Source organism: Electrophorus electricus, chromosome 5 (assembly GCF_013358815.1).
Source record: "Electrophorus electricus isolate fEleEle1 chromosome 5, fEleEle1.pri, whole genome shotgun sequence".
NCBI classification, from domain to species: Eukaryota; Metazoa; Chordata; class Actinopteri; order Gymnotiformes; family Gymnotidae; genus Electrophorus; species Electrophorus electricus.
Window position 1 is genome coordinate 13,884,688 of NC_049539.1, and position 17,159 is coordinate 13,901,846.

Sequence of the window (17,159 nt, forward strand, 5' to 3'; positions counted from 1 at the left end):
TTTGCTCCCCTCATGTCACTGACAGGGAAAAGTAATCCTATACACGGGCTGCTATTGTGAAATGGGAAGCTAGCCTCCTTGGCTGCCAGGGAGCAGATGCACCTCTCTCTCTATCCTAATCTGGAAACGACTTAAAGGAGTCTTATCTCCAGGCTCTCCTGCTTCATTTCATGCTTGATTTACTTTAATTTGTCTGATAGGGCACAAGGATTTGGAAATGGCCCATCTTTCGCTGGAAAATGTTCTGATTTTTCTCTGGCATTGTTACGTGGAGGTTTTTTGACTCTCTCTCTCTCTCTCTCTCTCTCTCTCTCTCTTCCCTCCGCGTCTTCCTCCCTCTTTCCCTCTTTCCTCTCTCTTTCTCCTTTTCTCTCCCTCTCACCCTTCCTATGACGAGGCCTCTCCGCTCTGGGCCTGCATTCCGCTCAAGTGTGTACCGACTCGGGCAAACGTGGCACCCAAGTAGAGGTCGTGGCGCAGGAAGTCTTGTGGAGGAGGGGGAGGGGCTAGCGGGTGTGGGGGCAGTATCCGGGGGGGGGGGGGGGGGGGGGGGCAAACACGGGTTCTGCTCAAACACGCACTTTTATGAGCAGGCGTCCGGGTGAGAGCACATGTCCGCGTGCGAGGCCAGTGTGGCGATTACACTGCACTTTCGTTGTGATGGCAAGAGGAGTAGAAGATTTTGGGGGGGTTAAACCCCAACGCGCCCCTGTTTGACTGCTTCTGGAGGCCGTTGCTCGTCCACAATCTGCTCAGCGAGGAGCTGAGGGGAGAGGAGGGAGAACTCCAATACCCCCACCCCACCCCACCCTAGCTTCTCCATAGTAAACCTATGCCTGTTCCTGACCCCAACTTTACACCTTTGTCGTACTTTAAAAAAAAACAAACCAAAAACAACAACAACATTGCAGAGTTCATTATGCAAAGAAGCTCACGCTCAAGGTTACCAAAGTGCCCTGACATCTAAATACATGCAGATACATGTGGATACATGCCTTCTACTCTAAACAAGATGGTTAGACAGTCCATGGATTGGATGTCGGTGTAAGGACAGGAGCGATTTTCTGAGAGCTACATATTTGTCCAGGCATCTAATGTGATGCGGTGTAAATGCTGATATCAGACAGACAATAAGCTGAACATCTATTTCAGATTGCGTTTACTCTGACAGCAGGCAGGGGTGAGTCACCCAAGCAGCTGACACAGGCAGGTTCAGAACTCCTTCCCTCTCTTTCTCATGCACACACCCACCCACACACACACCCACACACGATAAGCAAGAAGAAGGCAACATCAGTCTGCTGCAACTAATTACAACACAATTCGTCTCTATAAGCATGCAGACCTCCTCACAATGGAGGAGTCTCTCCTGGACTGCCGAGAGGCCGCGCTGCTTCCCGCGCTCCCGTATTCCTGCTCCCTCTTTCCCACTTCCCATCACATGCAGCACAGCGCAGCACATGCTTGCACATGTTCATGAAAATGTAGCCCCCCCCCCCCCCCCCCCCCCCCCCCTCAATTTCTCTCTACACCCCCCCCCACACACACACGCAGATTGCCAAACATGGTGGGAATAAAAGGCAGGGGGAGGACATTGAAATTCCTCTCACAGGCTGAATTTGCCTAACTGCGGGTGTGTGAGCAGCGATAAACAGAGTGATGATCCGGCAACACGTCTTTATCCGCGCTTTGCTTTAATTAACGCCAGCATGTTTGGTGAAAAGATGATTAATATGCCAATGAAAACTGCATAATTGAATACCGTAACACTCTCACAGTGAGAAGTAAAGTATCATTTTTCAACTTCTACCAGTATTATTATTATTACAAATATTACCCATTCTTTAGTTATCGTCGATAATAACAGTGGTTAATAAACGTCTGTATTTATGTCGCAACCCAAGAGCCGCAAGTAAGCAAGCTGCGGCTGCGGGTGTGGGAGGGGCCTTTTTTTGCTAGATTCCTCCATAAAGCCCTCCCCGCCCATTCCCCGCCCCTTACTCTCACGTCACTTCCTCGTATTTGATTCCCTGTGGGAGAGTTAGACCAGAAATGGACAGCCTGAAGCTGTAGGAGTTCCTTTCTGAAACTAACAGCAAATCTAACAGCAAAAGTGTAGTATGGTAGCATTTCAGTCTGTGTGTGTGTGTGTGTGTGTGTAAATCAGTGATGTGGTCAGAAAAATGTAATAACATTTGTGGCCGTCCTTTAAATGAATATAAACTAATATATCCAACAGTGTTCTAATAAAAATCACAGCTTTTGTCAATTCATGGAAACATATATAAAATATTTTAAATTATGCACGTACAATAAATACAAGTGTATATTATCCAGTGTGTGTAAAAAAAACAAAAACAAAAACCACCCTTCCACAGGACCTAGGCTAAACTGTCTAAATAGTAATTACATTAAATTCACACCATAAGCACCTTATTACAATAAAAAAAAAGTCAGACTACAATCTTCAGATGTTAAGAAGAAGGGCGAAACGAGTGCGCTGGTTTGGGCGCCGTCTGGAACGTGTTGCGCTGCAGGATGCTAAACACCTGGAGGCACGCGACAGCATCCAGCCTCGCGCACAGATCCCTGAGGCGAGAAATTCTGCCCCGAGCCGTGTCAAAACATCGCCGCCGTATTTAGCCGCAGAATTTCAAATCCTGTTGAATTAATCGCACGCTGCTTGTCGACGGAAGGCGGGGGTGGGGGGGGGGGGCAAACAAAGATGGGATGGCGGGTTGCTTGGTCTTTCCGCGCAGAGAACGGAAAGGGCGAACCCCGCTACACGGTCTCCGCACTTTCAACAGCTTCCTGGCTGGCGGAGACCACTGCTCATACGGTCTTAACGCATCGCTCCGTGATGAAATAGAATAGTCGTATCTTTGTTTCGATTATAATGGGGAGTGTATTTAGTGCCTTCAGATTGCATTAGGCCTATTCCAGATTGCTTCCATAACTAACAAGCATAAAGTTTTCTCTTAAAGCCTCTTAGCGTATCGGATCAGTGGCTAAATTTGCATCAGGGCACTTTAAGACTGCGAGCGGAGTGATTTGTCTAATCTCTTGTTGCATATTTCATCGCCCCAATCAGACACTGTGCCTTATTTTGAGGGTGTGAGTGTGTGTGCGCCTTTCTTAGGGAGGGACTTTTTAAAGGCACGGTAAGACAAGGTAAGTTTTTTTTTTTTTTGTATATTTGACACCGAGGTCATTTGTATTGCTTCATACAGGGATATTGCTTCAAACACTAAGAGCATACGGTTCTTAGAAGTATAAGACAAAATAAAGAGAGTTAAAAAAAATAAGACCAACTACACAGGCATTTAAAAAGGTATAAAGCATACAATTTGAAGGCAATTTACAGTGATTAAGAAAAATCTGAAACATCAATTTAAAGAACAATGTTTTCAGTCTAGATTTTAGTTTAGCTGAGGGGCTAGGATCTCTAAGATTTTCTGAGAGTTAGAGAAGCACTGGCTGTTATTACAAAACTATTAAAAACATTATGCTCTTTAAATAATTACATTATTTTAAAAAATACCTTTTTGTAATATTATGCTAAATGCTATTCCCTAAGTGATTCTCAAACTACAATCTTGTATCCTAAATTGCCATATCAAATAAATAAAAATGGACATCTCTGCATGGCTAATAGTTTTTACCTTTTGTTATTGCCCGGCAACAAATCTGCTTTGTGCGTGTTTGTGAATGAGGAAGCATGTTTGCCCTTACATAACACATCTGGACTGGGCCTAATTAAGACCCTCTGCTATAATAAGGGCAACGTTGCGATGCCGTTTCCAAACAGTGCGCCACGCACATACAAGGCGAGCGCTGGATTCTACTGGCTCGGTGATGCGATTTCGCCACAAAAGCCCCCCACCCCTTGCCCCCGTCTCTGCCTGACTAGCTGAAGCGCTCGCCGCTAAAGCTGAGTGAAAGGCAGGAAGAAGACGCTCTCGCTGGGAGACAGCGCGGCGGCGAACCGTGCCGCCGCTCCGCGATTAGATCGGGAGCAAACAACTCCGCGCCAAAAAGCTTCCTCTCCAACCTGCACGCTCCTTCACGCGTCGAAATCTCTGGGGCGAGGCGCATTAAGACGCCTAGCGTGCCCCGCCGATGCTCCCTCCGGGTGCCTGCCGCCTGGGAGTTCCGGCTGTCGCGGGTGTCGGCCCTGGCGGCGGCTCGGACCCCGGGACGCGCTCTCGCCGAGGCCCGAGCCGGGCGGAGTGCCTCGCCTTTTTAATCCGAGCCTTTCCGCCACGTGATCCGTCGCCGTCGCCATTCCCGGCCTCGCCGGCAGTTTACCAGTCTCTGCTTTCTAAGACTTCCTCACTTGCTCTCTTTTTCTCCCCCTCCATCTCTCTCTCTCTCTTTCCCCCTCTCTCTCTCACCCCCCCCCCCCCCGTGTGTTAAAGGCTTGAGGGGTTCAATCAATGGCTCTTTGATCTCGGCTGGAACTATAATTATTTAACATTGTTACAAGGATTTCTCTAATCCATCGTACCATTAAATCCCCTTTACACCCTCATCTCCAGGAGTCCCTAATCTGCATCTGGGCTGCGCGTTCTGCCTCTCGTAACCCTTCTGACGACACCCTGAGTGAACGGACATCTGCGAATAATTAGGCAAATTTATTTTTTTAGGAAAGTAGTGAAAGGGGAAGGAAAAAAAAGTCTTTGGCTGTGTGAACAGTTGTTGGCAGGTGTCTGGTAGCTGGAGGAAGACTTCGATGCTGCTGCTTACAGTATTTACCTGTTTGGGTCATTCCCACATACCGCGGGCGAAATTTATGTGCAATTCAAAGAGATGCCGTCGGACATCATTTACCGGGCTCGTCCAAGGAAATCGGAAAAAAAAAACTCCGAAAACTTCCACAGAGCTTTCAAATAATGATTTAAGCATTTTTTTTTTTTATTGAGCTAACTTCTCTCCATCTCCTCCCATGATTCCACTGGAGAGGCTTGTGCCCCCGACCTCGTCTCCTGAAATCCAGACATGAATTTCATGCTAGCGACATTGACCCTCTAAGTGCCATCTGTTTGTTTCTGGGTCTGGGGCGGCGCAACCTGCTCATGGATCTTCCTGACGCACGTCAAAAGAGAGAGTTCCCGCCGGCTCTCCGCAAATATTTGTGCCCGGGCCATTTCTCGGCGATATAAATAGCAGCGCGGCAAACGCAAACATTTGCCGGGGCACCTGCCGTGCCGCTGCGCCCATCTGCTCCTCCGATTCACTTAGTGTGACATATGTGTGTTGAAAGCTGAGGTGGGCACTACCTTGTGTGCTACAGGGAGCTGGACTTGCTGGTTGCCTGGGGTGGAACAAGCAGGGGATTGGGAGGGGGCAGGGAGCTGCTTTGTACCCCTGTAGCTGCCTCCCAATTGGGCAGAGAGAGCAGCCTGATCTGATACGTAACCCCGCCCCCCCTCCCCTCCGCTGATCCCACAGCTACTTCCCGGCAGTCTGCTTGCAAACTGGGCCAAGGCCAGTGGCTGGCACCCAGCTGGCATGGAGGGATGGGTCAGGCTCAACCGGGCACAGAGCTTCACCTGCTCTGAAGTTTGTGAGGCTCACAGATCTGGCCGACGGGTGATAAGCTCTAGGTGTGGGTTACTTAATGCTCACTGGGTGGTTCAGACACCTTGACCACTCGGAATAATTCTTACGAGAAGAAAAACTACAAAAGAGCTTCCTAGTTCCTAGTTAGCTAGATGTACTAGATGTACCACTGGGGGAGGGGTTTAAATATGACCTCAATTTGCCCTATAGCAGTTTTAGTTGTGTTATTTAACATATTGGGTTGGGATAAGGTAGGTGAAAGGAATGAGAGATGCAACAGAACCATCAGCGTGAGTCACAGACGTTTTGCCAGTATATCTTGAATAAACGTCCTAATTAGGATAAACTGAGATCTAACCTGGCTTCTAAAACACATTCATCTACCGTGACAACCGTAATAATCCAGCCAATCCAGGTGGGGCACGTATTCATGCTATGACTCACATAATGAAGAAATATACACTGTTTCGTGTTTATTAAACTGCACCTTATTTTGACCCGTTCTTTAGACTCCATGGTTGCTGACAGTCACTGTCGTTTATAGTTTCTCATGTGCAGGCTTCCTCGTCCGTTCTTCACCCTTCAGCGAGTGCAATGTGACCCAGGCCTAATTACTCGTCATTTCCACCCCGTATTTCACTCGGTGTCATCCAAAGGCTCAGCGTAAAAGAAACCATTTTACATTTACGGCATTTAGCAGACAATCTTATCCAGAGCGACTTACAAAAGAGCTTTGTCATCTACTCATAGAATACACCCCAGCTAGTAGAGTAGGTTAGAGTCCAATGTACCAATGATCTAGAATACTGTAGAAATACAGTAGTAGTGATGGTAGTGATATGCTTCTGTGCAACATATAAGACGGGCTTCTAAGGCTGTTCACTGGAGTATAATCTACTGGCCCAGCCAATAGGAATAGCCTGAGCAGTGCCTCATTACCCCCCACCACCAGCTTCTTTCTGCCTTGAGGAACATGTCGAGATGTGTATCAAGCAAGTCCGTGATAATTAGCAAATTGCTGTACAAGCCATCACCACTAATGTACACGAGGCTGCAAACATCCATGACGAGGCAGAACAGAGCGGAAGACGGAGGAGATAAGCGAACGTGTCCAACAAGTGGCTACTGAGGAGCATGCAGGGAGGTTCTCCAGGTTCTTCCCTGAGGAACCACGTTTATTATGGTTCAGCAGGGAGGTTCTCCAGGTTCTTCCCTGAGGAACCACATCATTATGGTTCAGCAAGGAGGTTTTCCAGGTTCTTGCCCAAGGAACCACCTCTACTGTAGTTTCTGAAAGGTGGAATGCTGGAGGACCTCGGTAAACCCAAGCACTTGAGACAGACAATGTTCACAGTGATACTGTGATACAAGGATTACAGGAGGAGTCCAATTAGGGCGATGAGTTGGCCTTGGTCACTTCTAGCACCGGAGACGGATTGCAGAGTTGGTTTTAATGGATTCTTCACAGTAGGTGGACTTGGTCAAAGTCACTTCATTAAGAAACACTCCCTCTTTTAGATGTAATGGCCATTATACTTCCATTCAGATACCCTTGCTGGGAGTGATTAAGAATTATCTGTTACCGATCGTAATCGCACCTACTCTAACTTAAGCCTAGGAATAACAAAGGGGATTGGAACGTTCCGGATCTGAGCATTCACAAAAAGAGAGCGATAACAGGATCGACTGCCTCAAACTAAATAAATTTGCTTTTAATCGCTTTGAACAGGAAGTCATGTCATTTCAGATGTTCATATTTGATTGTCTGATTTTCCACTTTATTCAAATTATAACATGCTCATCTGACTTTTCCGACACAATGGGAAAGATGAAAAGGGGGAAATGGCCTTTCAGGGAAGACATGATGTGAAAGTTAATGTGCTTATTACGTGCAGAGATTAATGCCCTGCACACTGTACTCCTGCATAAAACACAATGTTGTCATTTTCGGAGCCGTGTCATTTCCTGTTTTCGGGGTGGACCACTTCCCATTGGGCGACCACGGGATGCCTCTCATTTACATTCTGTTCTCCCAGAAATCCCCAAGCACGTAACATTCCCCCGATGGTCTGTGACACTAATGTGAGTGTCTGTGAAAAAGGTGGGGGGGATGTTGGGGGGTGTTGCGTGTATGCAGATGAGATCTTATCTGGGTAATGTAACAAGATTATCAGTAACATGGACAAGCGTCGGTGCTATTGGTGAAATCTCTGCCTGTCTGAAAAATGTAATTCAAAACTAAGATGAATCAGGCAAATTAGGTAATTAATTAGGTAGATCTGGGCCAGCTTTCACAGAAGTATCATAGTGTAACAATCGCCATAAATGCCAGAAATATAGTTTAAGTGCATAATAAAGGTACTGCATTATAATGAGCTTTGCACTGTGACGCTCTTGAATAAGCAAGAGTCAAAATTGATTCTGAGTTCAAGTTTTCCAGACATATAAAAAATAACTTGCAAATAATATGATGTAAACAAGAATTTCCTAGGCCAGAACCAGGCATAACCTGGATCTGATCCTTTCCGGTTGGACTTTCAGAAAACGTGTAACACCAGCAAAGCAATCATTTCTTTTCTCAATAAAATGTGCACGAAAGGTTAGTTCAACTGTTCAGTGTCTGTCTGTCTGTCTGTCTCTCTCTCTCTCTCTCTCTCTCTCTCTCTGATGACTGGACAGGACTGATAATTACAGTCACCCTAAGCTACAGTATCTACCACCCCCTTCTTTCTTATTCCTCCTCTGCTTCTTTTTCAAAAGCCCAATTTGAAGATCAGCGTTTCTGCAGTCCTGGTCCGAACGTGATGCTTCCTCCGTTTTTTTCTTCTCCTCCTTCCCCCTCCTCCCCTCTGTGCCCCCCGCGGTTGCGGGCCTGACCCCCTCAGCCTCGCCCGCCGCCTGATCAGAGTGATGGTTTATTACCGCCGTCGCCGTGCTCTTATCGCCCACTGCCAACGCTCATTTCCTTCCGCAGATTGAAATGCAAATGTGAAATTTAATGATAAATGCATTATCTGATAGGTGCTGATAACACTGATTCACTGTCAGTGTAAAATACACACCCCGGGGGGCTTCCCAGCCGCCAACTTGCCCAAATCCACTTTTTTTCCCTCTTTTTTTTTTCGTATATAAAAATAACTGTATGTACCTGCAATAAATTCTGGAGGTCATATGCATTAAAAGGGGAATCATATTTTGTGCATTCAGCAATGTGACGCCACTGGCGAGCAGTAATTGCTGGTGTTGCTATCTTGTTCGATGCATTATCCATCACTTTGATGAAGTGACTTTTAAGAAGAGAGAGAGAGAGAGAGAGAGAGAGAGAGAGAGAGAGAGAGAGAGAGAGAGGAGGAAAAAACCAAGATAAAACTATTTTTTTTTCTCTTCAAACCCTCTGAGAAAGCATGGGGGGAAAATCTACATGGTAAAATGAGATTCCTCAAGAAGAAAAGATAAATATGTTTTTATGCGTGTGTGTGTGTCTGTGTGTGTGTGCGTGTGTGTGTCATAAGCTTTCTGTTGGGGGTGCACAGTCCATGTGGAAGCACACATGCAATAAAGCTTTGGAGTAAAGCTATTTAATCCATTCCATTCAACCCTGCTAACTTTACTTATAATTCATTGGTGATAATAAGTTAATTTAAGTCCATCGTTCCAATGGTCTGCATTGGCTTTCCTCAGAATGCAATTTAGTCCAACTTAAGATGCTCATGGGACCACTGAAGCATGCAGCTGCTGGGTTTTTACACACGTCTCTCTGTTTACTAAAAGGCATGTTTATGTTCATGCCCTAGAAGAAAAAAAAAAAAACCACATCAAAGTCTTATCTATGATCATTTCAAAAAGGCATTTTGATCAGCCTTGTGAAATTCAGTGCAGTAAGATCCCAACTACTGTTGAAATGCCAAACCCTCGTCATAAACTTGTTACTTTGTTAGAATCGACATGCATGTATACGTTGACTCGGTCAAAAAACTCAGCATAGCTTTTCTGCTTGCCGCGCAGTTTTGCGGTAGCCATATTCAGACTCTGTGACAACTCTCCCATTCATTGGCGCCGAACTTCTGACCACAGGACCGCCGTTGACCAGATGTTACTCGTGAGCCTGCCCGTCTTCAACGCAGAGGGGCACAGGTGGCTAACACTCTGTATGATGGCAGCAATTTGGCTGCAGTGTGAAACTGCACACCTGTAAATCGCACCTGGAAGACAGGTGCACCCAGGGAAGCAGCCGGGGAGCGAAGGCGTAAGGACAGCGTTTCTAATACAGAATGCGGTTTGTTTACAGAAGGTTCGGCGTAGCCAGACTTCCGTGGAAAAGTTTTAATCCAAACGATGAAGCTTTGGCTACTAATTTTGGCCCTTGTTAAAAGCTTCTCGGAGCTCAGGGTTTGTACCTCTGTACGGCAGCCTTGTCAAGGATATCTTCAGATGCCCTGCCATTGAACAGCTCCAATCCCCTCGATCCCAGATGGATTCGTTTAAACCGTGTCGTAATGGGCCGCTTACAAGCGATTACTAGCCACCGCCTAATGGGCTGTGAGCTCGAAGAAAGGCCAGGGACAATCTGATGTCAACCAGACCTGGCCAGATAGGACCTCGAAAGCCCCGTCACTGAAGGCTTGGCCACGTGTTCGGTCCTTTAAAAATGTAAGATCGAGGCCACGTCGAAAAGCTGATCTCAGCCCGCGATTCTCCGTAAGCGGCGATGGTAACACGGTCGCTGTAGTGGAGGATGAATCTCCAGCCTGTTACAGTCAAGGTTCCTCACTCAGATGTCTTCTAACCCTGAATGATGTTCGCTGGGCGCTATGTAGACTACGATAAAACCACACCGTTAAAAGTATAATGTGACCTCGAATGACACCGTATCTGACTTTGACTGAAAGTCAGTAGCGGCGCTAGGAGCGACACGGCTATCTGCTCCCACGCATGAGCAGACGCGACCTTTCCCTTCGCTGTTCATTAAGTGCACGATGCAGGAGACAAACTTGGGCGTGCGGAGCCAAAGGGCCACCACGCCACGGCTAGTCCAGGACACTTACTTGGGCCGTCCCACTCTTCTGCTTCCAGAGTGGGGGGTCTGGTCTTGTCGTTCACTCCATCCACATCCGTGTTCCCCAACTCTCTGCTGCTGTTCTCTGGAACAAGGAGAGAAGAAGCGGGGGTTATTCCCTTTTTTCCCCCGACGTGTCTGTCTCCAGATCTCGGAAGGAGCCGTGACCCCCACAGCTGTGGATTAGCGATTGTGAGTATGTCTTAAGGATGCAGAAATGCTATTTCATGTAAGCTACGGTCACTGCGGAGCTGGAAAAAAACCAATCACAAGTCATTCCCGCCTGCGGCAGCATTGAACCCAACAGTTATATTCAGCTGGATGTGCATCGCGTTCCTCAATTCAAACAATTACGTACCCAGTAGAAATAACGCGAATGACACAATGACATATACCCCAAACTCACATGGTACGCATGTTAAACCTCACATGGACAGAAAGCACTAGTCCTTCAAATTCTGAAATCACACGGAAATGATCCGGGTACTTGTCCTGGTGGTCTGTACTGCGTAGCTGGGAGCAGCTGCAGTGGAGTTGGGTTTTACGTTCGGAGGCCCGTCAGGCTGTGTGGAGATCTGGGAAGGTCTGGGCGGATCCTCCTCAGAGTGCACTTCAGAGTGCACTTATATTCACTGTTAACCCCATTACCAGAGAACTGTGGGTTTCAATTAGTCTTTGCTACATTTGTAAACACTCCCAAATACTTAAGACTGGCACTTTCTCTGTTCAAGGGGAACCTTGGCCAAGACTGAATATATATGTGTTTGCCATCTCACAGAGGTTTATGGTTGTCCATGTGTTCTATGGCACACGCGCAGCGGTAACACGGGTCCTCTGCGGCAGTGGCCGAGGTCTGTACGGTAAAAATCTCAACCGTCTGGCCTCCACAGTTTCTCTGTTTTACAAACAGTGATAGCCAATGGAAAGATAAAGATAAAAAAAAAAAAAAAAAAAGCAAATGTCAAGCTCAAGTTTTGCCTTGCAAGTCTCCAGCTCCTGTGTCCGGACCCTGGGGTGGAACGGCGCCCACACGCCCATGCTGGTCACATGTCGGGGACCAACAGGCATTCTGCTTGACACTCTGACCTTCCCTATAGGGAATAAGAACAGCTCTAACAGTAATGAGGCAATTTTTGTGACGCTGGTTTATGACAACATGTGTCAAAAATGTAAAAAAAAAAGCTGAATTGTATTACAATGTCTTATACATGCAGCTTCTCCTTGAAGAAATGTAGCAGGGACTGCTTGCAACTTTCTCACCTAATGATATTAGTAACACAAATAAGAACGAAACGTTAAGAAAATTCACACCCATTTTGAGCGGAGGATTAAGACATTGCAGCTCTGATCCAAGTGATTTCACTGTGAAAAAGGGGGTCGAGTTGGTATTCGGCTTCTTACAGCTGTTCTGCTCCCACAGAACTGGGCACTTACGTAAGCGTCTCTGAACCGCAGCTGTAATGGAAGCAGAAGCGGACGTTTGCTATGCTGCGGCGGCCGATAAGATTTACTTCTGAAGGGGAGAAGATCGATGGGCTGGCATTGATAAGAAACCCCGCTCGCTTGCCCTGCCCGCGCAGTAACGAAGACGCGACCCGCGCGGAGGCCACCCGGCTAACGCACCGGAACGGCCGGCGGCGGGGGCCCGTCCAGGCGGGTTAATCTACAGATCGAGATGCCTCTCCATGGTAGGCTTAAGCCAGTTAGGACATGGCGCACTTCAAAGGCGGGCAGAAAGCAGAGCGGCTCCGGGCGCGCTGCGCGCCGCCCTACTTACCCATGTGAGGTCGCCGCGACCCAGATTCCCTTACGCAGGCTTCCAGCCTGGCTCGGCTCCTTTCCGTCTCTCTCTCTCTCTCTCTCTCTCTCTATGTGCCTATCCCCACCCCCCACCCCTTACAGTTATTAAACCCCCCGAATGCCTGTTTGCACTGTCAGGCCAGGGAAGCCTCCTTAAAAGAGCCTGCATGTGTAAGAATGAGGAGAACGATGCAGACTATCAACAGTTGCTGGGAGGTGTATAAGAAGCAAGGGGTGAAGCGAGAGAGATGGAGAAGAGAGAGGGAGGGAGTGAAAGACAGAGATGGGGGGAGAGAGAGCGAAAGCTGGGGAGATAACATTAAAAGCACTACCTTGATCTGAGGTGAACACGCTAAGCCCTGTAACGAAACACACTCGCGACTGTTTAATTACTGCTCAGGAAATGAAACTACAAGATGATTCCTTAATTAACCAGTGATTAAGGATTTTCTGCCTTCTATCTAACACAGTTTGCAATGCATTTTAAACACAATCGCCACGGCAACCTCTCCGGGAACAATGTCGACAGGCTTGATGAAGTTTTCTATATATTTTTTTAATTCCAAGAGAGCGGTGGGAATGGGAGGGGGGTGTGAGGGATCGTGCACACTGGCACATACTGTCCCGGGAGTTATGCTATTCATCAGAGACTAATCTGCACCCTGCCATATAGGTCGGTTCTACGACTGCTGAGGCAGAAATTTCAGCAGGGCCATCACTTGTTTAATAATATATGCCCTAGTATTTTGCCATATATTGAGAAATTAGCTGCTTTCCAGGTACAAATATTATAGTCAACGAATATAATATGGCAAAAGACCTTCTCATTAGTGAAAAATCGGTGCTTTGCATATTGCAGTATGAGACGATAGAGTGTGTGTGTACGTGTCTGTCTGTCTGTCTGTCTGTCTGTCTGTCGCCGGTGAGAGGGCTATCAGTGGCCTATCAGAGCGCAGCCCCTCTGTTAGGCCTAACGGTAACCAGGGACACGCAGGTCAATAAGCTTAAAGGCGATTTCCACAAATGCTTCCTCCAGCAAGGTAGAAACAAAGTCATATCGGCTCCCTCCCCCCTCTCAGACTGAATTCATCGGCCGAGCCCTTGAAAATGTCAATCTGACGCGGCCACGTTTAAGGAGATGCAGAGTTTCCTAATCCAAAACAAAGTGAGACTGAAAGAGAGAGAGGCTGAGGCACAAACAGAGAGAGAAAGAGCGAAAGCACGCACATGAGAGAGACACAGAATGCAAACAATTAGCTATTAAGGATAATTAAAATGTTCCCACTTTCTTCCCAGTGTTCAGTAATCACATGATTGAGTCCATTGTGTATTGTTTTTTGTTTTTTTTCAATGTTAACAAGCTAAGGAAAGCTCACCAGACATAAAGAATAAACAACCGAGTCTCGCAGCGCAAACTGACAGAGCACCAACACTCAAGAGTTCAAATGGGCATCGGCAGGACTAAACCGCCGATTCACAATCCGTCCTCAGCTCAATTTCGCCCAAATCTCTCCCCACAGTGACGCCCAACAAATATGAAATGTTGTCTGCTAGGAAAATGATGGGGAGCATGAGATTGGGGGGGGGGATGTGGAATAAACCCTGCAAAATCCCACCAAGCGCCCTGGTGGAGAGAGGTGATTAGTGAACGATCCCGCCACGGTCTCCTCCGAGGCCTGTAAATTCGCCGTCATTACGGCATCTGGCAGGTGGGCCAGCCTCTGCTCCCGGCCCGCCTCATCTCCTCCAGCTGCTGCCGGTGAGGAGGAGGAAGATCTGCCTCGTCCAGGTTGTCATACTTTCCGAACGTTAATGAATAGTTTCCCCCGGCCCAGCCGAGCGGAGGGTCGAAAGGGGACGGCTCCGCTCGTCACACCGCTCGGCAAATTAGCGCGTCCCCGCCACATCCCCAGACCCTGCCGCGGCGTTCCGGTCCCGACTCCGAGGCCGGCTCCTCGTCACTCTGCTGAGGGAGGCCTTTCTGCCAGTGGATCTCACAATTAGCTCTGAAATGGCGCAAAACAACAACAACAACCACAACAACCACCACCACCACAAAAAAGGAGCGTAATTAATACTGCCACTTAACTGCTGGGCGGGCACTCCGGACATTTCAGGAGTGGCGCGGGGAGCAGGTGGGCAGAGCCGCGGGGTAGAACGACTCCCCCGGCCACGCTCGAGGGCTATTATCTGAGACGGTGACGTGTTGTCATGGCAGCAGCCTTCCGTGGACGAGAAAGTGATGCGGCTGCCTCCAGTGCTGCTGGATACTGGTGTTAATTAGCCTGCAAGCCGTCTTGACTGGGACTAGTTCTAGTTTTTGAGTGGCACCGAGTCCTACAGGAAATGCGTGGCTAATGGACAGAATTTTCACAAGACATTTGTTATTGCAAATGTGTGTAATTGGTGGGCAGGAAGTGTATTACTGGATCTCCATAGGTTCAGTGCAGCCTATACGCATGATCTTATAACGTGCCTACACCCGGCCAACATTCCACTGTGTGTTAACAGTCTCAATTATTTTCATTATCTATTCATTCTATTGCAGATTAAGAATATCTGTAAAATTTTGACATGTCCTGGTATGTTGGCAAGGGCAACGTGCTCTGCGATGCCTCCCCTCGTACCACGCTACCGTGCACCAATCACAAAATCCATCCAATCACAAATTCGTCTGCGGGAGCAAGGTGAAATTTCATAATTTCTATAAAAACGTAAATAAATAAATAGAAAGCCCTGTAACAAAGCCCAGTTAACAAAAAAAAAAAAACCCCACATCGCTCTTACAATTACAGATGAGGGTGTGACAAAAGGGTGTAAATTCTGTGGGACTTGGCGTCCTGGAGCGCCCCCCACGGGAGGGGAGCTGTAAACGTGGCCTCGGCCTGTCCTGGGGTTTCAGAAGGGCTTCTCTATTCGTCAAGGAGAAGGCAGGGTCGCCTCTCCGGAGTATTTGGGTATCTTGCGTTCTCCATTTTTTTTTTTTTGTTTGCAGTGCGTGTGTGCGTGCGTGCGGGGGCGTCTGAACGGGGCTCCGTCATGTTTAGTCCCATCCTTCTCCTCAGTTTTCCCTATTCAGTGCCCAGAGTTCATTTCACACTGTGCTGTTTCAGCACCATTACGTGCGAAGCTGCTGACGGGGAGCCTCAGATCGTTCCACGGTACGTGACTGGGCGGGGCTCCGCTCAGGGTGGAAACGCTGTCCAGATGGTGGCCACCAGGGAGAACGCTTCTCCCCTCAGTCCGGGGCCCCTGCAAAAACGCTCGGGGGTTCCCTTTCCTCGAGATGTCGCAGTGGCCTTACCGCTGCGGTCGGGAGGGATCCGGCGTCGTCGCGCGTGACGTTTTTGACGGACGTGCCCGAGCCAAGGTCAAAGGGCACGGCTGAGGGCGAGCTGCGCTCACCAGAGCCTCCCCCCAAAACAACCGGCCAACGAAAACGATAGAGCTCCGTGTTTGCTTGCCACACCGTGGATTAAGGAAAAGGAGAAGGTTTTTTCGTAAGTCGCGACGAGGCCCTCAAGGTGCATCAGTTATCGGGGGGGGGGGGGTTTGGGGTGTCTCGCATCCCCCCGCATCAGGTAGACGGTCGCGGCCTCTGCCGCCCTTCCGTTTCCTGACCTTTGTGACTATAAGCGGCTTTGCGACTCTGCCGCGCTCCGATCGGAGTTAATAAGAGTGGCGCCGTGTTCATTAACACGCCGTCTCTGCTCTTTGTGTTCCGACAGCTTTCTAATACCTCTCACGGCCCCCAACTTTTAATGGAGGTTTTAGGCTCTGTTTGACAAAGCCCCGCATCGGGCCGGGAGGCTGGGCTGCTGTCGGGTCTGACGGGGACTTCGCACGGCACGGCGCTGGTTCTCCGCCCCCACCCCGACCGATAACGGCCCGACGAAGATCGGCTCCTCTTAAGAAGCCCTGCGTGAGATTCAGCACTAAGACTAATTTCACATGGGCATTGCACTGCGGAAGGTTTCCTTAAAGAGGAGGCCTTTGCTCATATGTTCTTCTAATGGGGCAAGAACACTCGTACGCCGTTTCAACGTCGCCAGGGCGGCATTTACGGTGGCCGGAGAGAGTGGGGCATGTTTGAGCCATTTTGATGCAGGGCTGAATGACTTTTAAATAAGTCTACCTGAATAGAGGATCATGGGGGAATACGGATACACCTACACTTGCTTGCCAAGTGGATGAACAATTACTGTGCTCTGGTGTGACAGGAACGTGGGAGACTTAGAAACAGAGCTGACTGGAGAACAAATTGACAAACAGCAGGTCTGTGACAAAGGAAAGCTTTCATAAGTGTCCGAAAAATTAAACAGCTGGACGTTTGGGCCACAGATGGTCTTAGTTTGGACCCGGACATCAAAAACATTAAAGGAGATTTAAAGGTTTACTGCTAAATCTCTTGGTGTCGTCAAAACAAAAGTTACTGAGTAAATAGTAACACACTCATTTTAATTCAGTGTAACAAACTGCTGTGGCGTTATTGCTTAAGGCAAAACTAATCTGGCGCCTATGCCCGACCAATCATCTTGTTCCATGCAGTTATCACAATCCATTTCTTTTGCAGTGGTAACATTCTCTATATACTACGTTTGTATGCCTAATTTCAAGATTTATTCAATATATAAAAAATTAATATTCAACATTGAATTTTAAATATAGTTGCTCTATAACTCTGGCTATAAAACTGTTTTTTTTTTTACTGAATAACCACTAATGCAAAAAAAACAAAAAA

At 47.9% G+C, this 17,159-nt stretch overlaps 1 protein-coding gene across 2 annotated transcripts in view; it reads right to left on the reverse strand.

Moving 5' to 3' along the window:
* The window catches only part of zfpm2a (zinc finger protein, FOG family member 2a), a 109,183-nt gene that overhangs the window by 61,362 nt on the left and 30,662 nt on the right, over positions 1-17,159 (reverse strand). For both annotated transcript variants that reach the window (XM_027009470.2, XM_027009469.2), the window contains one exon: positions 10,608-10,703. In XM_027009470.2, coding sequence (XP_026865271.2) covers positions 10,608-10,703 — 96 coding nt within the window. The remainder of the gene's footprint in view (positions 1-10,607; positions 10,704-17,159) is intronic.